This window comes from Schistocerca serialis, chromosome 10, assembly GCF_023864345.2.
Source record: "Schistocerca serialis cubense isolate TAMUIC-IGC-003099 chromosome 10, iqSchSeri2.2, whole genome shotgun sequence".
Classification (NCBI taxonomy): Eukaryota; Metazoa; Arthropoda; class Insecta; order Orthoptera; family Acrididae; genus Schistocerca; species Schistocerca serialis.
This window is the reverse complement of record NC_064647.1, coordinates 147,898,787-147,924,064: the sequence shown is the minus strand read 5'-3', so window position 1 is coordinate 147,924,064 and position 25,278 is coordinate 147,898,787. Positions and strand designations below refer to the sequence as shown.

Genomic DNA, 25,278 nt, shown 5'->3' with positions numbered 1-25,278 from the left:
TTCTTTTTTTTTTTTTTTTAAGGGGTTGGAGGGGATGAAAATAATACTCTACTCATATCAGCTGTGCAATGGTTCCAAAAAGATCTTTTTCATTGGGCAAGTTGTATTTTTTATGATTAGCATCATACAAAAATTTAAAACACAAATCTTGTTGCACTATGGACAAAATAGTAAGAATGAAAATTTAAACAACTGAATGGATTGTAAATAAAACAAAATGCAAGAGAAATGAGGCACAGAAATAATGAATTCAATGAGACTGATGAAAATAAAGAATGATGAAACAGAAAAAAATTACATCAAAATTAATAAATAAAAGCACTTAAAATCACTTGGACGAAGATTCAAAATGAAAAATGAATTAAAGAAAGCAAAACAAGAGCAAATAAAAAAGCCGATACAATGATGAAAATGATGTGACAAAGGATTAGAAATAAAAATATTACCATTGTACATGTTAACCGAGAAATAATAATAAACATTTGCTTTGATAAACATATCAAAATAAAAAGTTTTGAAGCAGCTGGCCAGATTTGAACCCACGACCTTCTAAATGTCAGGAATGAATCATATCCATTACGCTACACTACTCCTCTGCATAACACTACTATATTTAAGCCTCTAGAGCAGTAGCCATCAAACTGTGGCCTACAGACTGCATACAGCCCACAGACAGCATACAGCCATATTTCATAATAATATGCATCTAGCAACCAATGTCTGAATCGGAAAATATCAATGAGTATTAAGAGCTTCTTAAGAGAGTAGTCTTCCTGCTTAGGAACAAACACAAATACAGAGTCCGTATTATTTTACAATGAGCTTAATTGTAATTGACACTTGCTAATTTGGCTCAGAGCTTAGTAAAGTTGGCCGCCAACCTCAGGAGCAGAGGGGTAAGTAATGTGGCAACTGCATGCTTAGAGGACGTGGATGTTGAATGTTTTACTGTTTGTCCCCAGTACTGACAAGCCATAGGAGTGTGTGCCTCATGCTGATCAGCTTTTATGGTATAAATATCAAAGGGAAGTAACAGACTGCCAGTCAGACAGAGTAGGACAAGCATTTCAAAGGCCTGCTAACAGAAGGAAGGGCAGAATACAAGGAAATAAAGTAGGATATAGAGAACCAGGACACAAAGAAGTAGAGAAAATACTTCGAAAGACCTATGGAAGGCAGCTACCCAAATTCAAATGGGGAAATCACGAGGTCCTGGAAATGTACCAATAGAGTTAGCGAGGTATGGCACAAGCATTCTGTATTAATGTCTGAGCACGCTATTTATTCTAAGTACGTGGTACAGAGAGGAAATTCCGACAGAGTGAAACATAGGGTATCTAAGCCCTGTTCATAGAAATGGAAACAAGGAAGTGTCTAGGAACTATAATACCATGAGTGTCATGACAGTTCAGTTGGCATGATATATGGGAAAATTTTAACATCTAGACTGGGAAGATTGGAACTGAAGTGGAAGAACAAAGTGGTTTCCAAAGAGGTAGGTCTTGTGTAGATCATCAAGAAGAGACTGGAAAAAATTTAAACAGTCATTTGGTCCTGGTCAGTCTTGAGAAAGCATATGACAGTGCCATTAAAGATATTATTTGTGGTGTTGTGGCCAGGAGAACTGCCAAAAATTTACAAAAGAAATATCATAAACCTCTACAAGTCTGCAGCATGTTTCATTAATGTGGGAGCAGAAATTTCTAGTGACACCTTTTGAATAATTAAAGGACAGAAACAAAGATGCTGTGTCCCACACTCCTTAAGAAGTATGTGCAGAAGGCAATTGATCTCAGGTGTAGAAAGTGCATAGGCCTGGGGAATGAAGTAGGAAATCAGTGTATGTATGCACTTCTCTGTAAATGAAGAAGAGGATATATCTTTCTGCTTAGCAGCTGGTTGGAGGAAGGTAAAAAATAGAGTTTGGAAATTAATTCTGAGAAGATGTTGTGGAGAGCAGGGAAGTAACTTGGACACTGATGGTCATCAAATTACAATGGCTGAAGAGTTTCAGTACCCGGGTAGTATCCTATCACATCATGGAAAATGAGGCCTAAATACCAAACAATGGATCATGCAGGGAAGAGCAGCTACCCCAAAATTAAATCCTACACTTTGTTTCTCAAAACTAAGATTTAAGGTTAAAATGTGATTAAATATATATGCATCACAGAACCAATAAAAAGTTTTGGGAGTGAATGTTGGGAACTCACAGAAAAAAAGTAAAAAGAGGATCAGAGTTTTAGAAATGAACCACTTGAGAAGACCATAAAAGAAATAAGGAAATAACAGATAGGGCACAGAACAGACTTGTTATACACTGAAGAGCCAAAGAAACTGGTGTAGGTTTGCATATTCAAATACAGAGATATGTAAGCACACAGAATACGGCTATATAAGACAACAAGTATCTGTCACAGTTGTTAGATCAGTTACTGCTGATACAATGGCAGGTTATCAAGATTTGAGTGAGTTTTAATGTGGTGTTATAGTCGACACACGAGCAATTGGACACAGCATCTCCGAGGCAGTGACGAAGTGGGGATTTTCCCGTACGACCATTTCATGAATGTACCGTGAATATCAGGACTCCGGTAAAACATCAAATCTCCGAGGTCGCTGTGGCTGGAAAAAGAACAGGACCAATGACAACTGAAGAGAATCATTCAATGTGACAGAAGTGCAACTCTTCCGCATATTGCTGCAAATTTCAATGCTGGGCCATCAACAAGTGTCAGTGTGCAAACCACTCAATGCAACATCATCGATATGGGCTTTTAGAACTGAAGGACCAGTTGTCTACCCTCAATGACTGCATGACACAAAGCTTTACATCTCAGCTGGGCCCGTCATCACCAATATCGGACTCTTGATGACTAGAAACATGTTGCCTGGTCAGCAAGTCTCACTTCAAATTGTGTCGAACAGATGGATGTGTACAGCTATGGACACAACCTCATGAATCCATGCACCTTGCATGGCAGCAGGGGCTGTTCACGTTGGTGGAGGCTCTGTAATTGTATGGGGCGTGTGCAGTTACAGTGATATGGGACCCCTGATACATCTAGATACGATTCTGAACCCCTGATACATCTAGATACGATTCTGACAGGTGACACATACCTAAGCATCCTGCCTGATCACCAGCATCCATTCATGTCCATTGTGCATTCTGATGGGCTTGGGAAATTTCAGCAGGACAATGTGAAACCCCACGCATCCAGAATTGCTACAGAGTGGCTCCAGGAATACTCTTCTGAGTTTAAACACTTCTGCCGGCTACCAAACTACCCAGACATGAACATTATTGAGCATATCTGGGATGCCTTGCAATGTGCTGTTCAGAAGAAAACTCCACGCCCTCATACTCTTACAGATTTATGGACAGCCCTACAGGATTCATGGTGTCAATACCCTCCAGCACTATCTCAGACATTAGTGAGTCCATGCCACATCGTGTTGCAGCACTTCTGTGTGCTCTCGGGGGCCCTACGCCATATTAGGTAGGTGCACCAGTTTCTTTGGCTCTTCAGTGGAATATAGAATAGAAAGAAGACAGCTAGGATGGTTTGGGCAAGTCAAAAGAATGGAAGAAGACAGGTAGCCAAATGACAACTAACTGGATAGAGAAGAAGACAAAGACAACAAAAAGGATCGCTAGGGGATATCCACGAAGTGACATAAAGAACAGCAATAGAAGAGGATGAGGAAGAATGATGAGATTGAGGTGTTTTGATGACAGCGATGCCACACACATTGACAGCTGTACGACTGCCACAACAAGAAGTGAAGTAACACGTATTTGTGAATGTGCATTATAGAGAAAATTGTCTTCAAATGTGGTACATATTTGTAGGAAGGAATGTGAAATTAAATTTAGGCTTTTGTAATACAACAAAATGAGTACAAGATAAACATTTAGTATACATCTGTGATCATGCCTCACATTGTATAATGTGTTTAATTATACAATTACTGTTATTAATGAATCATCCACTCACACAGAGAACAAAACAATACTTCTTCAGGCAATTACAGTGTTACAAGTTTGGCATCGCTAAGTGTGGCAACAATATGAAACAGGGAATGGTCTATACAAAGTGTTCTGAATAGTGCCAATTTTTAATGTCCAGAGGCCAACTTATAGTCTCCTTAATGTATCTTGTCTGTTGTGGGCTCATAACATACTAATTTGCGTGGGTTATCAATTAATAATAAGATCACTACATATTCTGAATTCAAGTATCACAAATTTCCTTTAGATCGAAAAGCTTATGTCCATGAATCAGCATAATTTTAGGAAGCACTGCCCATGTCAAACTCAGTTTGCCCTCTTCTCACATGATATACTGCAATCTCTAGATAAACACAACAGGTAGATTCCATATTTTTAGATTTTTGAAAAGCATTTGACACATTGGCCCACTGAAGACTGTTAACGTAGGAACACGTGCATGGATATGTGAGCAACTTGAAGACTTCTTAAGTAATAGAACATAGTACATTGGTCTCAATGGCAAGTGTGCATCAGAGACAAGCATACTGCAGGAATGCCCCGAGAAAGTGCGATAGGACCATTATTATTTTCTATATACATACAATCTGGCAGATAGCGTGGGCAGCAATCTCTGGTTGTTTGCTGACAATGCTGTGGTGCACAGGAAGGTGTCAAAGAAGAGTGACTGTAGGGGTGTACAAGATGACTTAACAAAGTTCTAGATAGTGTGATGAATTGCAGCTGGTTCTAAATGCAGAAAAATGGAAGTTAATGTGGATGAGTAGGAAAAACAAACCCACAATATTGGGATACAACATTAGTAGTGCCCTGCTTGATACAGTTACATCATTTAAATATTTGGGCGCAATGTTGCAGGGCAATATGAAATGGAACAAGCATATGAAGACTGTGGTACGGAAGGCTATTGATCGACTTCGGTTTATTGGGAGAATATAGGGAAAGCATGGTTCATCTGTAAAGATGATGAAATACAGGATGCTAGTGCGACCTATTCTTGCATACTGCTGGAGTGTTTGTGATCCACACCAGGCCGTACTGAAGGAAGACATCAATGCAATTCAGAGGCACGCTGCTAGATTTGTTACCAGTAGGTTCAAACAACACACTAGTATTATGGAGATGTTTTGGGAACTCAATTGGGAATCCCTGAAGGGAAGGCAATGTTCTTTTGGAGGGACACTATGCATATTGAAGTGGATGTTCTGCTACAAAAGCTACTCAAGCATGTATGCTCCTCACCTAGATTAATAAAAGTAATTAATACCTTATACTTGCGAGTGTTGGGATATGGTCCTATCTGAGATGTTATTTAATAAAATGAGGAAGATTTCCTTTGCCTTTGTATTAAGCAAATTAATAAGGTGCTGCAGTGTTTCACACTTTACCTGGCTGCCACCACGGGCAGTGCCTGGAACCTATGACAAGAGCGGACTCGCATTTCGCACATCGCGAAGGGACCATTGTATTCATCTTTGAATAGGGAAGATTGGAGTTTTAGTGCTTGGCTTAATTTTCTATGAATTGATAAGCCAATGACTTCAATACATAGGCGTCATCTACAGGGCTATTACAAATGATTGCAGCGATTTCATAAATTCACTGTAGCTCCATTCATTGACATATGGTCACGACACACTACAGATACGTAGAAAAACTCATAAAGTTTTGTTCGGCTGAAGCCGCACTTCAGGTTTCTGCTGTCAGAGCGCTCGAGAGCGCAGTGAGACAAAATGGCGACAGGAGCCAAGAAAGCGTATGTCGTGTTTGAAATGCACTCACATCAGTCAGTCATAACAGTGCAACGACACTTCAGGACCAAGTTCAACAAAGATCCACCAACTGCTAACTCCATTCGGCGACGGTATGCGCAGTTTAAAGCTTCTGGATGCCTCTGTAAGGGGAAATCAACGGGTCGGCCTGCAGTGAGCGAAGAAACGGTTGAATGCGCGAGGACAAGTTTCACGCGTAGCCCGCGGAAAATTGGCTCATGCCAGAACTGGAGACCGACAGCGCCGACTTCATCTTTCAACAGGATGGTGCTCCACCGCACTTCCATCATGATGTTCGGCATTTCTTAAACAGGAGATTGGAAAACCGATGGATCGGTCGTGGTGGAGATCATGATCAGCAATTCATGTCATGGCCTCCACGCTCTCCCGACTTAACCCCATGCGATTTCTTTCTGTGGGGTTATGTGAAAGACTCAGTGTTTAAACCTCCTCTACCAAGAAACGTGCCAGAACTGCGAGCTCGCATCAACGATGCTTTCGAACTCATTGATGGGGACATGCTGAGCCGAGTGTGGGAGGAACCTGATTATCGGCTTGATGTCTGCCGAATCACTAAAGGGGCACATATCGAACATTTGTGAATGCCTAAAAAAACTTTTTGAGTTTTTGTATGTGTGTGCAAAGCATTGTGAAAATATCTCAAATAATAAAGTTATTGTAGAGCTGTGAAATCGCTTCAATCATTTGTAATAACCCTGTATATATGATTGCATAAAATAAAAATCATATGTGAGGCATGCATCAGTTTGCACAGCAATATGAAAATCTTGTAAGGTGGGTGCTATGCAGCTTTTGCAGGGTGGGCCAAAAGTCACTACCCATCAGGATAGTCTTCCAATAGCCCGTCTATGAGATGAGGTCTGTAATGTTTGAATTTCGCCTTATGTAGAAATCTCCACACAAAAGTTGTAAAAAAATTGTGTTTAAGGCAGAGCTTCTGAGCAGACTTTTTAGGGTTCTGTATAACTGCTTCTAAAACTTTAAGCTTAGTTTCATCACTTATTGATGGCGTGCCTGATCTGTGACAACCCGCTGCACATCCACCTTTCTCAAAATGTTTCCACAATCTGCAGACAGCCTTCTGTGTGGATGAAACAGTGTCGAAATTATTATTATGCTCATTTATTATTACATTATAACCACCTTAGTACTACGTTTCCAAAGCAAAAACTCTTTTCTTCATCAGAAAACATCTTCACAACACGTAAGAATCAACAACAAACAATGTCAGAGATGTCTGATTTAACAGCAGTGTGTTCTGGTGTTTGTATCAATAATTTTCAAACAAAAAATAGCAGTGCACCCTGGTGTTATTACAAAAAAATGAGATTACCTTAATGTTTTCAACAGGTACAATGGATAATGACTTTTGCCCAAACCCATACATATTCGATAAAAGACGTCTTGCTTTACATTGTGAGCTCCACTTTAAAACTATTTAATTGCCAACGGGTATATGGGCATATAACCATTGTAAGTGGCCTGCAATATGTACGTCTACATCAAATGTTGTGTGTGTCAAGTATGAAAGCTTTATGACACTTAGATTGATGTGCATCTCTGTGGAACACAGGCACACTTGCCTTCAGTTCCACGTTTGTATCTCATGACAGTAGTGTCGAATATGACCAAGAAGTGTAGCTGTTAAATAATTTACAGCTATAGAAAACAATGGAAACTCCAGGTAAGAACATCAACAATGCAGGAAAAGTAAGATTGCTACTTACCATAAAGAAGACACATTATGTTGCAGATAGGCACTTTTAAAAGACATGCACGCTCCACAACGCGTTGTAAGGAGTTCCCGTGGGAGTGTGTTCCAGTGTTCCTTTCCTCAACCAATGAGACTGACTACTGCTGGATGATTGTCGGTGCCTGTGGATATTCTGCAATATGTCTTCCCGACGCTTCCTGTATGAGCTCGGTGGTATTTAAGTTGCGGGAACAGGCAGACCAGTCCATTCACAAAATATCCTCTCCGGTGCATATTGATGCAGTTGTGTATTGTCATCCATAAAGACGACGACAGAGCTGAATGTACCCCCTGTAAATATGCACAAGAGAAGGGGGAACAGTGTCACAATAACGTTAATCAGTGAGTGCACTGTATTAAAAGATCTGGAGGTCAGAACGACCGTGTACCACTGTGCCTCCCCACACCGTATACCAGGACCCCCGAAACGATCACGTTCGACAGTGCCAGTCGTATCCTCACACAGCAAGAGCTGGGAGCACGTACTGTAGCCCAGAACCTTGTCGACTTGTCGAACGTAATCGTTTTGGTGGTCCTAGTGTCACTGTGTGACCAGTGTGGGGAGTCACAACGTCGCGTGGAGACTTACTGACCTCCAAATCTTTTAACCATTACTGTGACACTGTACTCAATTCCCACGTGCAGTTTTTCAGGGACGGATTCAGCCCCGACTTCACTTTTACGGATGACAATGCGCGACCGCCATCAAACAGCGCAAGTGGAGGAACTCTCGGAACGAGAGGATATTTGTCGAATGGACTGCCTCTACCTTAAATCCCATTGAACGGGTGTGGGATATGTTGAGGAGACATCTTCCAGCACGTCCATATGCACCAGTGTCCTTCCTCCAGTTGTCAGCCGTACTGGTGCAAGAATGGAATGCTCTACCACAATAATTCCTTATCAGCATGGAGCGCATTGCAGAGCACATACAGCCGTCCGTGGTGATTACACACCCTATTAAAACTGTGTCCCTCCTTTGTAAACTCCAGGCGACCAATGTAAATTGTGGTGACTTCAGCGTAATTCTTGTTTTTGAATAAAAGTGTCACTTCTGTTCATCTCATTGTGCATTTCTTGCAATTACTTTATTAACTACACTGTACAGTTCTCTGTGTATATTGTCCAAGTTTTGTTGAGTTATTTTACTTGCCAGTGATACATCATATGACAGTTACTTTTGTCCTTAAGTTTTACAGACTAGTGTACTTTTAAAAACCAGCTCATTGTAGAGGGCAGGTTCTATTGGATCAAATTTTATAGTAATGATTCAGGGTACCCATCTGACTAACGTAACTATACAACATCAAAAGCATTACCACACAAACGTGCATCTTTCAACAATGAATACCCCCTCCCCAACACTCATTCACGTGTGAATGCATGCACATGCACACGCAATATAACTTCACATTTCCAATTTCCCAATCATACAACAACAGTACATAAATAACTTTCTCCTATAGTGGTTCAAATGGTTCTGAGCACTACGGGACTTAACTGCTGAGGTCATCAGTTCCCTAGAACTTAGAACTACTTAAATCTAACTAACCTAAGGACATCACACACATCCATGCCCGAGGCAGGATTCGAACCTGCAACCGTAGCGGTCGTGCGGCTCCAGACTGAAGCGCCTAGAACCGCTCGGCCACTCCGACCGGCTCTCCTACAGTAGAACAGGTGTCTAATATTTCATGTGAATGAAAGTTGTATAATAGGTACTACTTCAATTTCTTTTTCGAGGTGTTACGCATAACTAACTGAAGAAAATTACTATTTAAACAAACAATGCACATGCACAATTTAACCCAGTTCACTCGCCTTTTGCCTTGTCCTCACATTACTATCGCCACTATATAGAAAATTTGAGGTAACATCTTGAAGCTTATTCACACTGGTATTCTGGCATATTTTTGCCTTTAATCTTTCCAATTTGGTCGGAATTTTGTTAAGCAACTTGGAGGCTTGATCTGGATAATGATGTTTGTTGTTATAGAGTACACTCATGTCAGCTTGTGCTGCAGCTTTTGGAAGAATCTACAAAATAGGAGCAGTTTTCATTAAGCAAAGAGCAGTTAATATATTAAACACCAAAGTTTCTAAGATAATAAGTGTCCATCTTAAAGTGGATAGGTCTAAGAAAATTAACCACCACAAATCAGTTAACAATGTTTATGGTGAAAAAGTGTAAACAAAACAGCATTTTGTGCCATCACACAGTCATCAAGTAAAGTTCTGAGCCTTCCACATCCTTAACTTATTAGTGGCATACATATATGATCTCCACCAGAAGTAAAAATTCTCTCTCTCTCTCTCTCTCTCTCTCTCTCTCTCTCTCTTCTCTCCCCCCCCCCCCCCCCCTCCCCACAACACACACACACACACACACACACACACACACACACACATACCATATTGGGCTAGTACCCCTGAGAGAAACAACATGTCAGAGAACAGCTAAGACACAGCATTTAGATTAACTACAGAAGGATACTACGCTGAAATGAAACTTCCTAATTATTGTATGGAAACAACACTGACATAGTTTGCACAAAGATGTTTCCATTCACAATGTAACAAATTTAACAAACAGAAACACAACTAATTAATATTAATGAGCAAGGATATTATGTCAACATTTATGTACTGATCTGTATTAATTTTGCGCAATTGTTGAGCTTTCAGGTTGTTACTGAAGTGAGGAGAAACCATAAACAATATGCTTCAGTTTGTCTACAGTAGGACATCAGGGTGATATGCAACCCACAAAATAAATATATTATCAGAGACAGCAAAACCTGTCGAATCACCATTACACCACAAGCGAAGGCACCTCAACCTGGGATGACAATAAACTCAGACAGATATTGTGAGACACTGACCAAACTCCGGCGAGCAATCCAGAAACGCTGAGGGAACGACTGAAGGAGGGAGTAGTGCTTCTTCATGACAATGCTTGACCCCACATCACTCATCAAACACAGGAGCTTTTGAAGAAATTTGGGGTGACTGTTATGCCCCAACCCCCGTAAAGCCCGGACTTAGCCCCCACCAAATATCACCTCTTCCTCAAGCTAAAGGAACACTCAGGTGGCAAACGCTTCAAGAGCGACAATGAAGTCCAAGCAAAGGTCACATGCTTCCTCAACGGTTTGGCGGCAGACTTCTTCAACTTATGAATACAAACGCTGCTGGAGCACCCTCTTCAAAAGTGTGTCGAAAAAAATGGAGACTATGTTGAAAAATAGACAAAAGTTTAAGTTTTTCAATTATGTATAAATTAATAACAATCAACAATGTTTTCTATTTGTAAAAAATATGGGAACCTTATTTTTGGTACAACCCTCATACTCTCTAGACCGGTGTATTTATAGTTCTTCAAATGTTGGATTGCTTTCTCTTCCCCATTTTTTAAATCATACCACTAGATATGCTGTCCAGACCAGGAGATTTATAGTTCTTAAGTTGTGTTCTCTATTTTGATGCATAATATTGCAGGTTCTTGTCTCCAATAGTGTTGCCATTCTCATCGACTACACCCATGTAATGTTGTTGAGTTTCTTGAAGAGATCACACATTTGACTGTGATTATGATGTTTTATCGCATCACAAAATCTGTTAATGAAGTGTAGTCCGTCCTTTCCACAATTTTATTGTATTACTCTGCACGGGTTCTTATATCTGTCTTGATTGTGGGTGGTGTGTATACCAATTGTCTTCAGACTACTAGTCTCTTCAATTAGTTGTAGTGTGGACTGTCATCTCCAAGATTGTTCTACACTTTATGGTCGGTTTAATGTCGGAAGTGATGAGGAAACGACCTCCTCCACTTGGTCCCGTGTCTGTGATGGTGGTGCATTCTTATCAAGATTGACATTGTGGAGTTCTGGACTAACAAGCTCACCAAATTTCCAAAGAGCTTCCTTGTGTGTTAGTTTTAGGTGTCTTACTCTGCTCTTTTTGGTGGATTTCAGCTTAACCACATTTTTATGGACAGTAGGCTGTGATCACTTCCATAGTCATCCACAGGAAAGGTCTCACAGTCAAAGACTGAAGCCTTCCAATGTCTTCACACCAACATGGAGCCAATCTGGTTTCTAAATCTATCACCTGGTAAAGTGTACAGCCATCTTGGGTGATTCTCGAGCATAATGTTACAGAAAGACGAGTCATTACATGGAAATCTAGTTAGCACATGCCTCAGTCACTTCTCTCATATAGACTGTAATGTCCAACCACAAATTGTAAGTGTGTGTCTTGGGTAGCATCTCCTATTTTAGCACAGAAGTCTCCTTCAATTACTGCCTATTCTTTCTTAGGGATTTGTTCCAGTTGTTCACAGAACTCCTCATCCAATGCTGCAGCAGTAGGGGCATAGATATGGATGCTGTTGAGTTTACACAGAGACGCATTCAATTTGATGGATATGATCCTGTCATCAATGGGTTCATAACAGAGAACACAGTTGTTCAGATTTCTAGGAATAAGTATTGTAACATCATTTCTGCTTTGGTCGTTACTCCCTGCACTTCCTCTCCAGTGACTCCCACTAAGCCTGAGAACATCCAGGCCTTTCGCACTCGTTTCTCTTTCCACTAAAGCAAATTTTCCCATCTGAAGTAGCCCACACACCTTCCATGTTACAATCTTTCTTACAATGTGCAGGGATAATTTGCACTGTGGTGTTTGTCTAATGACTTCTTTCAATCCCCCCCACCTGTCCAATCCTCTTGAGATCTTACTGGGGGACTTGAAGATTCAGATAATTTTAGAACTGAGCAAAGTCACGAGTTTCTCATGCGAAAATTTCATTGCCTTCCACTGACTTCCAAAACCTGTCTGTCCACCGACTCAGTTTCCTGTTGGAGGTATTTATCTAACCTTCCTCTGAGCTGTCTGGCTTTATATTGGCACCACGTGTAGGTAGGAAGTTCGAGAACTGAGGTGACAGAGGCTAAGAGAATTCTCTTTCTGAGTTCTTGTAGTCTTGGAATTATTGTTTTATGTGCCTTTTTGTAAATGCCTAGCACTGCAATCTCTGCTCATTGTTACTTTCATTTCCAGTGACTGTTCTCCACAGGTAGAACATCGTTATGCCGTGATGTCAGAATCAGAATGTCAGAGCATGAGGTACCATCATCTGTTGCGCAAAGCATCATAATTAACGTAATACAATGAAAGATCTGCAGCCATTCTTTTTATGTTATTTTACTGTATTGTAATGAGTTTCAGCAACTTAATACACCATCTTGAAGCCTGTATACATAACAGTAATGATAGTATCATCAAATACAAAGACAGATTAAAAATCAAGGACAATACTATATAAGTAAATTTAAAGTTATCATTTGATAAAAAACAACAGTTACATCCAGTCATTCACCTGAGACAGAATTATATATGATGATGATGATGATGATGATGATGTGATGATGATGATGATGATGTCCAATACTCTGAGGAGCATAGGGGACGATGCAGGAGACCCGCGCTGCCGATTAGGCAAGGTTCTAGAGGAGGTGGTTTGCCATTGCCTTCCTCCAACTGTAATGGGGATGAATGTTAATGAGAAAGATGACAAAACACCACCCAGTCATCTCGAGGCAGGGAAAATCCCTGACCCCTCTGGCAATCGAACTTGGGACCCCATGCATGGGAAGCGAGAACGCTACCGCAAGACCATGAGCTGCGAACAGAATTTTACATATAACTCTTTGCCTTTACACATGTCTGCTTGTGTGTGTGTGTGTGTGTGTGTGTGTGTGTGTGTGTGTGTGTGTGTGTGAGAGAGAGAGAGAGAGAGAGACGCGCGCGCGCGCGCGAGTGTATACCTGTCCGTTTTTCCCCCCTAAGGTAAGTCTTTCCACTCCCTGGATTGGAATGACTCCTTACCCTCTCCCTTAAAACTCACATCCTTTCATCTTTCCCTCTCCTTCCCTCTTTCCCGATGAAGCAACCGTGGGTTGCGAAAGCTTGAATTTTGTGAGTGTGTTTGTGTTTGTTTGTGTCTCTATCAACATACCAACGCTTTCGTTTGGTAAGTTACATCATATTTGTTTTTTGAATTATATATAGTGTACCATAAAAAAATTCTACTCTGTATGTTACACAAATGTACTATTTATTAATAAAATCATTAATGAAATATTCCATGATTGAAAATTGGTCAGTTAGATGATACACTAAACTGCAAAATCCTGAAGTAACCTACTGAACTACAAAAATAGCTGTAGAAAATAACTTATGTATGAAAGAAACAATAACATCAGAAATAAGTAAACAAAAGGGATATGCATCTATGTGCAAGTAGGTCTTGCAAAAGGACAGTAACAAAAATACCCCTGTGTCAAATATAGGTAAAGCTATGAAAATGACAGTATAAATATACACGTAACTTCGAAATCATAAAATGCTCAGGTCAAAGCTGTATATGTGCATATTTATGCCATATGCATAAAATGAATTTCCAAGAATGTGTCAAAAGACAGAATGTAGGAAAGCACCTATGTCATGCCACACACAAAATATAGAAAGCCCAAGTTAATGTTCAGGACGAGCGGCATATACAGCTTTGTGTGCAAGTGGCCCTTTCAAAAGGACAGCAACAACAGTATCTACATATCATATCAAAGTTATAAGAAACTGCTGTGCAAACCGTAGAGGGGCAAGCTTATGTCATGTGGATGAAATGAATGTCCAAAATGTGTCAAAAGACAAAATGTAGAAAACCGCCTATGTTATAACATATAAAGAATATATGAGAAACCCACAAGATGTATCAGGGTGAAGAACATTTATATGTGAACGCATCCATATATAATTTACGGCCATAAAACAAATATCAAACGAGAACTACTATCTAACTCGTGTAAATGTCAGAAAATAGTAATATGCATGCACATAACACAAAGTATCAGTAGATCACGTGCTAAGTTATCAGTAATATCAGAGGCAAAAGAACTCTATAATGTATCCAACGCTGTACTGAAGTATCACATACAGATGAAGAATTGTATTAAACCTAAAAAGTATATGTAATTCACTAACTGGTCCTATCCAGACAAAGGCCGTATTTGACTATATTCGATGCAGGGTATATGGTTAGGTGATATATATATTGTATTTTGTGGTTGTTAACAGCTTTGTCTGGACAGGTCCGGTTACTGGATTACACCACCCTATTAGACATAATACAATTTTTCATCTGCATCTAATCCTTCAGTACAACGATGGGTACATATGAAGTTTTATCAACTTTGATATTACTAATAACTTAGCATATGATCTGCAGATATTGTTTTTTATGTGGCTGTATATTATTAGTTTCTGACATTTACACGAGTTACATTGTAGTTTTCGTCTGACATAAGATAGTTTTCTACATTTGGTCTTTTGACATGCTTTGGACCCTCATTTTATGCACGAGACGTATGTATGCCTCTCTATAGTTTGCACCTCAGAACTTTTTAAATTCGATTTGACACATAGATACACTCAAATTGTCATTTTGATAGCTTCACCTATATTGACACTTTGATTTTGTTGAATCTGTGGTTTTGCAAGGACTACTTGCAGACGGATGCATATTTCTTTGGTTTACTTATTTCTGATGTAGTTTCTTTCATACATCTATCATTCTCTACAGTTATTTTTGTAGTTTGATAGGTTATTTCAGGATTTTGCAGTTTAGTGTATCATCTAACTGATCAATTTTTTATCATGGAATATTTAATTAATGATTTTATTAGTAAACAGTACATTTGTACAACGTATAGAGTGGAAATTTGCTATAGTATCCTACATGTCATTCTATTTTAGATGATGTATCTAATTGTTTTTATCAAATGATTACAGTAAATTCACTTATGTAGTATTGTCCATTATTTTTATTCTGTTTTTAATCTGTCTTTGTATTTGTATGGTTGGTAAGTTTATGCTATCATTACTGTTATGCATACAGGCCTGAAGATTGTATATTAATCTCCAAAACTGGTTAAACTAAAATAACATCAAAACAATGGCTGCAGGTGTTTCATTGTATTATGTAAGTGAATGGCTGAAGCCCTGCAGACCGTCAATCACATGGATGGACATATAAAAACATAATAATTCAGTTTCTCAGAACAGAGGGGGCACAACTTTCTGAAATTTGTAAAGACTTGCTGTGCAGTTGGAGAACAAACCCTGAGAAAGACTCAAGTGTACATGTGGTACAAACAGTTGTTACGAGGATAAGAAACAGCTGAGAATGCCACTCACTGATGCCGGCAAAAACTGGGAAGGTTCTTGCAAAAGTCTTTTTTTATTTTTATTTTGAATGAGTTCTTGTCATTGGTTTTCTCCAGGAATGTCATACTCTGGATACTGCATACTATTGCCAACTTCTAGACCAATCAGAACATGAATATCGTCGGAAAAGGCGCGCATTTCCATTCTGGGATGTGATCGTGCTACATGGCAATGCTAAACCCCACACAGCTGCATGAACTCAACAATAAATTCAAGAATTTATCACGACCACACTAGAACATCTTTCCTACAGTCTGGACTTATCACCCTGTGATTTTTGTTAGTTTGGACCTCCACAGGAAGAAGTCGAAGAACACAAATTGGACAATGATATCACTGACAAAATGCTCGTCAGCAATTAGCTGTTGTCACAGCCAAGTTCATTCCATGAAAACAGGATTTAGAAACTGCCAATTCATTTGCAAAAATGTGTTTCCCATCCACAAGACTACACAGAAAATTAAGTTTGTGTGTGTAGCTTTTTCTGATGCTGAAATAAACTTATAAAAAATCATTCAATTTATGTTTGATTCAGCCTCATAGAACTTTTATCCATTAAGGATGTTATTTCTGAAAATCTTTAAATCACCACAGATTTACTTTTGAAGTGCAGGTTGTATAAATAAAGATCACACATGTGATCTTGTCTCATCTACAACAAACTATTAATATTTTTTGATTTCTTTATAATCACAATAAGGAACTGAAACATTTCAAAAAACAATTTTTATACATTCAAATTATCACAACAAGTACACTAAAGTTTTAAACCAAAAATTAACCTTTTATATCAAATCATATAAAGCATCGTATTACACAGTCTTTGTATGTCAGTTATATCTTTGAATTAAATTATGCGAGAGTTTTTGGTGTGAGCTTTACTGTGGCAAGCAGTGTTAAGTGATGCAGTGACACAGCAAAGGTATCATATTTACCGTATTATACAATGACACTGAACATAAGACAACCCCCCCACCCCCCCCACCCCCACCCCTTTTTTAAGAGGCCCCTGCAGAAAAAAAATTTAACACATTCTCACTAATCAAAATTACAAACCTTTTCTGCCTAAATAGTTAACATATACCGATTTTACACTTATTGTCAACATTCTGATAATGCAAGAAGAAAACCAATAAACAAAAAGAAATCGTTTGTATTAATTTCTATCTTCACTGCCCTTTTTGTTTTGAATGTCATCTCTGGTATCAATATTTTTCATCATCGTTGTCATCGTCATCAACCTCCTAACAGGGCAGCTGTTAAAACTTATACCTTCACTGTCACAAATATTTGGCAGTTTCTTCCGAATATTTTGTGATTTCCGAGATTGTGATTCCGGTGGGACCTGAGAACACAGCTGCTTTTTTTCTGAAAACATAGTGACTTTCACTTCCGTACTAATGTGAGAATGTGACTGTCTCTCTTGCTTCCAAGCATATCATCAGCCTGCTGCTCTGTCACTAGCTGTGTAGAACCAGCAGCTGACACATCCCCAATTGTTCCCATCACACCTCAGGGTGAGCATCGATAACACTGCTGCACGAAACACGGGAGTATGCCACAGGCCCCAATCTAGGCTTTAAACATCTCCTTCAGAAATGCATGCTGTTGTTGAGTATTTTTCCAATTTTAAGATCAATTCAATTCTGAGTGCAAATGGATTCAGACAAACTGCTGTTTAAATGTGGTAGATGTTCATTAAAAGCCAAAGTTCACGGTGTACATTCTCATGGATGGCAACGTAATGTAATTTCTGCTTGCTCACCACTCCCATCATCCTAGTTCACAGCCAAGCTGGTGTCACTGTGCTCCATCCAACATCCCACAGTGGTGTTCTCGAGCAACAGTGAAATGTGGACGGCAATGCCTTCTGGGGCGCAGGTCATATGTAACAACAGTAACTAATACTTAAATAAATGGTAGCAAGCACCATTCAGTCCAATTCTCAAACTTAATCATACCTACGATGTAGTTAAATCTGTCGGTACTATCTCCACAAACAGTCTTCCTGCTGTTATTTATTTTTGCAGAAACAATTGCAGTCAGTTTAACAGTCAGTTAAGAGTTATTTTGTTTTTTTAGACATTTAATTCGGGATAAATTTTCTTTCTCGTCTTATCAACTTGTTCCAAAGCTGATTAAAAGCTGCTAATGTTTTCTCCAGTATTCTAATACATGAACAGTGACCAAATATCTCATTTGCAACCCATGTAGCAAATCATTAGTTTCTTATAAACAAATACAATATTGAGACGGGTAGAGCATCAAGTGATGGTTTTAGAAGAAGATTTTTGCCTTTCAATGTTACCTATACTTAAAAAACAGTATAAATGTATGTGTACGGTATCCATATGTTTGAGAACTATTATTAACAAAAGTTTGAAAGTTGATAGAATTTAATGTTATTTCTTCTAGTTTTACATAGAATAGTCAATTTTTAAGCAGAGCTTTAGACTGTTTTAGTCGCTAGTACATAGTTTCTCGCGTATCCCTTCAGCTAGTGCAGCAAGTTGAACGTCACGCGATTGGTCAATACTGCATCGAGCACTTCAGCATATCTGGAAAGCTCCAGCCTATTTGAATGAGAGTATTGTTTGCTAAGGCCTACTGGAGTTCAAAATAAATTTATATGATGCTTCAATACCAAAGCTTCTGCTGTAAATGTAAGACAATCACTGTATTAATCTATTAAACAATGTAAAAATGTTGACCTCAGCAGCAATTGCGTAATCAACAAATATAAGACAACCCCACATTTTTCAAATGGTGAATTTGGGAAAAAAACCTTATCTCATAATTGGTAAATACAGTAAGTTGCTGTACCACCGCAGAGCTTCACTGAGTCAAATGTTATGTGAATAAGATCGATAAATTGTAAATAAGTTAATAAATCAATAAAAATTGAAGTTGAAATGAATTTTAAAAAATACCACCAGTTCCATTTGTAGAATGCAAAAAGCATCTAATGTAATAACTACAATTGAACAATTCTCCGAAAGATAAGTAAAATTATACTGCACTTCCTATTCTCAAATACAGTAGGAAGATGGAGGAGACAATGATGAAGTGAGAGAGGCAGAGGGACCAAGTTGCTGTAAGGAGCGGAAGGAAGGAAGACTAGATAAGAGAAGCGACAAAGAGACTGGAGAAGATGGAGATGATTGCGTTCTGAGCAATGCCTGACAAAAGTGGGAAATTGTACATGAATGATGAAAACACATTTCATGCAGCGCGAAATAGAGAGTTTGGAATGAAGAAGTTGTAGACTACTGGAGGGAAAGAACTACTATACATTTCAGATTTTTTACCTGCACTTTTACTTCTTTCCTAACATATGTTTCGGGAAATTTTTCCTTTCCTTCAACACACGTGATGTCATCCTGCCTCCATATCCTTTCCTAGACCAATCTTTTATATTACAGAGACTTGTAATTACAGAGACATGAAATTACAGTCTTTTTTTATAAACAGGCAGATAAGATTTACTTATCCAAATAACACAGTAAATTTACAGGAATGGTTATCTACCTCCTGTGTGGAATTTTCATTGGCACCAACAACTGGAATACTAAAATTTTCTTCACCTCCATTCATCATTGTAATTTGTGCCTGACATTCATTGCTCCTTTCCACCCTTTTCTTCTGTCTTTCCTCTCTCGATTCCAACTCTGAATGTATTTGAGAGCTGTTTGTCGAAGTGCCAGAAGATTGCTGTGAAATATGAGGCACAGTCAGGAAATATTTGTACCGGCAGCTTCCATCGATAGTGAATAGAGATTTATTGATCTTGCAACATATGTTTACTAATTTTGAACATCGTGAGACATGTCAAAATTTGGTAATATAATTTACTTATCTAAAATTATATATATCATATGGAGCAGTACTCGAAAGTAAATAATTTTGTCCTGGGAAAGATAAACAGTTATATCTACATAATAAAGTTAATATTAATGGCATTCTGCTTATATTAATAGCGTGTCCTTCACGAGCTCTTCTTCCAAATAGTGACACTTCTGTGTCAGAGTATCATAAGAGTATCTCTTGCAGTAGATCAAGTTTCATGCTCAGAATGTTCTCACTGCCATATACTGGGATCCTGAGCCTATAATTTTAACCAATGAGCTGGAACCATAAAATAAACTCTATTTCTTATGCTATATGAATGATCAAAATGACTTTCCCTGAATAATATTGGTTTGAGGTTACCAAGATTATCACCTCACAACTGCACATACTGTTTTTAAATAATAGATGACATGATAAGCTTGGATGTGCATTACATATTTCCGATGACTTTTTTCCCCTTCTCTTTTCTTTTCTTTTCTTTTTTCCCTTCTTTTATGGTCCCCAGGTACCTGAAACTTTTCAATTTCTTTCGTACTTGCCCCCTTATATCTGTCGCTTCTTGTCTCTCATTCCTCATTATCACAATCATTTCACACTTCTTTGCATTCAGTTTCAATCCATACTGTCCCACCACTTTCTCTCACACATTTAGCATTTTTCGTACCTCTCTTCAAGGTCCAACCTAAACTCGGACGTGGTCTTTTTAACACAAGGTTAAGGCCTGTGGTATGCTCCAGCTTGGTCCCCAAAGTGTTAAACTGTTCCCACTAAATACTGCCACTGTTGAATTTTTAAAAATAAATTTATTTACATAATAAATAATAAATTAAATGTTTATTGGGGTCCTTTGGTACCCCGCTTGGGATTCCATGTGACTAGAAAACACACATGTATAAATGCACAGTGTAGAAAGTTAGTTGGTGTAAGTGTGAAATGAACGTTTAACTTTTAATGAATTATTGTGTGTAATTATCAGAACACTTTGTTGTGAAACAAACATGTCAAAAAAGCTAAGTTAGAGAAAAAACATGGTTTACACAATGAATGAGATCTAGAAGTAGTAATGCAAATAACAGAAGCAGAACCAGGAGAGAGTGATTTGGTGTCTGTGTGTCCAGAAATAGAAGACAATCTGAAGAAATGGACATAGCTGAAGATGTTATTGAAGGAAGGGCCAACAAAAAAATGATTAACGAGATTCAAACATCAAAGAGACCTACATATACCAGCAGAAATGGAATGATCTGGCAATCAATGTACTAACAAAGAAGAAAGAATCAAAAAGAGGGTATTTTGTCTAATTCCAGAGGTCTCACGATGACTTCTGGAAGTGTATATTTGACAATGGGGACTTTCAAGTAGTTCATTATACCTAAAATAGTTGTCAACGTTCTAAAAAGTTGTATAATATACATACCACAACCCAGAGACAGTTTATAATTTATGGAATGCGACTCATCCACCTAAAGGATGTATGTGGATCCCAAAAGTTTCATAGGGCTTCTTGTAACTATGGGAGCATTAAAAGCTAAAAACAGACAAACTTTCTATGTTATGGTCCATGGACCACATGTATCAAAGGAAAATAATCCAAACTTCATGTTCAAGAAATAGGTTTTCTGAACTTCTTTTTCTCATCATATTTGACAACATGACCATTAGAGAGGAAAAAAGAGGAATGAACAAATTTTGTGCATCTAGAGAAATATTTACAACTTCTGCACAGGAATGCTGGGACAGTATTATACAAGTAGTCATTTGAGAGAGTACGAGCTCGTAGCTTTTAATGGGAAATGCCTGTTTAGGGTTTACATGAAGTCCAAACAGCTAGCTCTACATAGAAACTTCAGCCACGTGAGAAGCTGAATCTTCGCACTCTTTGAACTTGCAGATATACACAGGGAATGAAGGATCTACACAATAGAACCAAGGTGCAAGGAACTAGATATACTATTGCAATTGGACAACTTTTCTTTCTACAAGTGTTCCAGTTGCACAGGAGCCTTCAAACAACTCTGACTTGTACGCTCAGAAAAAATAGAGCCTGAAATCCCATCTGAACTTCAACCAATGCCACTTCAACCACACTTTTAATCTTTGTTTGCATTCAATGTAAATCTAATCTTAGTATCATACTTGCCTAATAATAACAGGGCAGTATCATTTTGAGTTCTGAACATCATGACAACAACTGCGGCATGGAGTAGTTCAAACCAGATATTATTCCACACTACAATAAAGCCAAAGATTCTGTTGATACAATGCAAAAAATTATAAATGAGTATTCATGCAACAGGATTACCAAGTGATTGCCATTTATTCTTGAACATGACTAATACAGCAGCCGTGAACGCCTACATTATTTGGAAGACGAAAAATCCCGACTGGAAGGCTTTTGCACATGACAGAAGGAGAAAATTTTTGTTAGATACAGAACAAGAACTTACACAGCCACACGTGAGGTACAGAAGGCAGAAGCTGAATGTAATGCCCACATGGATGACAATGAAGGAACTATTTTTGGTGAAGATTTAACCCTGGTGACACAGCTATCAAATTCAATGGAACCACTGCAAGGGACTGCCAGTGTTGGACACTTCGAGCTGTGTCCTAGAAAAAAAGACAAGGAGCGTAAAACAAAATGTGGCAAGTGTTTTTGTGTGTGTGTGTGTGTGTGTGTGTGTGTGTGTGTGTGTGTGTGTGTGTGTGTGCGCGCGCGCGTGCGTGTGTACAATGATCATGAAGTTAAGAAAATGGAAAAAGTATGAAAAATTGCAGTGATTTGGATTGAAATGAGCATAATTACAAATAAGCACTACATTTGGGGAAAAAGAAAAAAAAATATTTTAGTAAGTTACATAATTTGTTACTAACACACTTGAAGCAAGAGTTTCTCTCATTACATTGTTCTGCAAACAATTATTCTTTTTCCATTACTACGTTTTTGTATGTGATAACTTTTGTTTCTGTATGTGTACTGTGTCCAACAACACATTTTGCTTTGTGGTACCCTCCTTGGTATACTGTGATACTTTTTTAGATTAGTATGCAGAAGGTTCATGATTTACGAGATAGAATTCCCTACCAGTACTTATCTTGAGGGGATGAAATGTCTAGTACTCATTACTGACACATACAAAAGTAATAAAAGTGGTAAACTTCTTAGCTTTCCGGACTAATAGCTCCTTCCTCAAGACAGAGTTGGGGAGTGGGGGTTACTATGTTACTCTCTTGCAATTGTAATAGCATGCTTCTGTGAAATCCCACACAATCATTGGCTGTTATCTGCTAAATGAGCCAATATTTTGTCATAAACAAAAATGAAATGTGCGTTTTCACCTCAATGTATACACACAGCAAAAATAAACATTGTGATGCATAGCATCTGTACCTTAGGATTTAGAATCCTAGGGAACAAACAATACATAAGGTCGCTGGACAAAATAATATGACTGACTATCGATGGGATAGTATTACCTCGGAAAAATCAATTATTTGCTCGCAACGCTTCTGTGCTGCTGAGTAGACTTGGTCACCTAATAGAATTTCATAAGCCTTATGTATCAGCTTTCCTTTCAGTGTGACCACAGGCTACAATGAATAGTGCAATGGAACTGTCCACCATCAAATCTGTCCCACAAATACAGGTGTGTGTGGGACATAAGAGGGGCAGAATTGGGGTGTGAGAAAGGTTGGTTTTAGACATCATCACACTGGCAATGGTACCATTAAAGACGAAACACAATTGACACTGGGCACGCAAGGGGAAGGACACTGGTTGTGTCCTGTTTGCTTACAGTGATTTAAGGGAATAATGGAAAATGCAATTAAGATGACTGGACATTAATGAGAGCCCCATTCCTGCAAAACACAAGTACGCTGGTACCAGGCAGCAGTATGCATATAAAATCGGGTGTGTCTGAAACAGTATTAAACTGCACTGAGGAGGTAGAGTAGCAGAGTACACTCACAAAAAATAAATTATACGAACTGGAACGTAATCCGAATGAGTACACAAAAGGTGATGGAAAGGAGAAACTGTATACAAGAAGATATTATAAAACTTAAAAAGGCTGCTAAAAACATTAGAAATTAGATCCACTGGGAACTCAAGTACGACAGCAACCAGCTGAGAATCAAATTGGTAGAGGTGACAGCAACAGACCCAAATATGGACCAAATGAACGACAAGTATTGGTCAGAACAGGTGTAGAAAAGACTCCTCAAACCCATGGACATTGCAGTATGTGTATGAAAGGGATAGGGAAGTTTAAAGAGTATTTTGAACAGTATATCAATTATCCAAGCTTTGGGGTGAAAAAAATCAGTCATCCTCCCATCAATATTGAATAGCAGGATGGCAACCCAAATTCAGTGGACGATGATACGCCACGACAAGATCAAATGGAAAGAATATCACTTTCTTTTTTCTTTTTCCTTATTTTATTTAGTAAATACTGTACTTAAAATATTTTCCTGTGTCTGTAATGAAAGAATTCCAAATTAAGAAATTTTGGTATCTTTTTGGACCACTCATTTAAGAAAAATTGACGAAAAGTGCAGACTGCATGTTGTCTAGAGAAAAACTGTACTTAGTAGAAGATTTGATAATGAAATGATGATGTGAAATACAGTCACCCTGATCCAAATCTCTACCTCAGTTTTGTTGATATTCATCTTACAACTTCTTTTCAAAACATTACCCACTCCATTCAACTGAATTCTTTCACTGTATTTCACATTATTAAAATGTCGTGGCAAACCTCAAAAAAAAATTTGTTTTTCTCCACAAACTTTTATTTTCCATTCCAAGTGTTCCCTTGATTTCCTGCACAACTTGCTGAATGCAGAGACAGAACAAGATTGGGGAGAGGCTACAGCCCTGTATCACTCCCTTCTCAGCTACTATATCCTGTTCATGCTCTTTGACTCCAATCTGCTTTCTAAACAACTTGTAGAGAAACTTTTCCTCAATGCATTTTTATCTCTGCTACCTTCACAATTTCAAAGAGAATGTTCCAGTTAATATTGTCAAAAGCTTTCTCTAAATCTAAAACTGCTTTATATGCGTAGTAAGCTTTCTTTAACCTATCTCCTAAGATAGGTCACATGGTCAGTATTTCCTCATATGTTCCAACTTTTCTCCAGAATCCAACAGATTCCCCTGAAGGTGGATTCTACCAGTCCCTCCATTCTAATATAAATAACTATTGACAATTTCTTAAAAACTGTTACTTATTACATGACAGTTCAGTAATAATAATACTCATCTTCACCGGTCATCTTTGGATTTAGTATTATTACAGTCTTCTTGAAGTCTGCTCATATTTTGACTGTCTTATATCATGCACACCAGGTGGAAAAGTTTTTCATAGTATGTTTGCCTAAGGATCTAATTGACTGTTAGCGAAGGCCACCTTTTCACTTTTTCAACTTAGGTCTTTACAAGTTTTGTCAAATTCTTCTATCGTATCTCCTATCTTGTCATCCTCTACTTCCAGCTTCCTTTCTACAATACTGTCTTCAAGTTCGTTTTCCTTGTGCAACCAACTACATTATTGCAAACAATGTTTAGCAGA

At 38.4% G+C, this 25,278-nt stretch overlaps 1 protein-coding gene across 1 annotated transcript in view; it reads right to left on the bottom strand.

Moving 5' to 3' along the window:
• Nucleotides 1-25,278, bottom strand: part of LOC126424835 (serine/arginine repetitive matrix protein 2-like) — a 382,172-nt gene that overhangs the window by 136,110 nt on the left and 220,784 nt on the right. The window contains exons 27-28 of the mRNA XM_050087642.1: nucleotides 19,379-19,561; nucleotides 9,383-9,598 (exon numbers count right to left, since the gene is read on the bottom strand). Of these exons, the coding sequence (XP_049943599.1) occupies nucleotides 9,383-9,598; nucleotides 19,379-19,561 (399 nt within the window). The remainder of the gene's footprint in view (nucleotides 1-9,382; nucleotides 9,599-19,378; nucleotides 19,562-25,278) is intronic.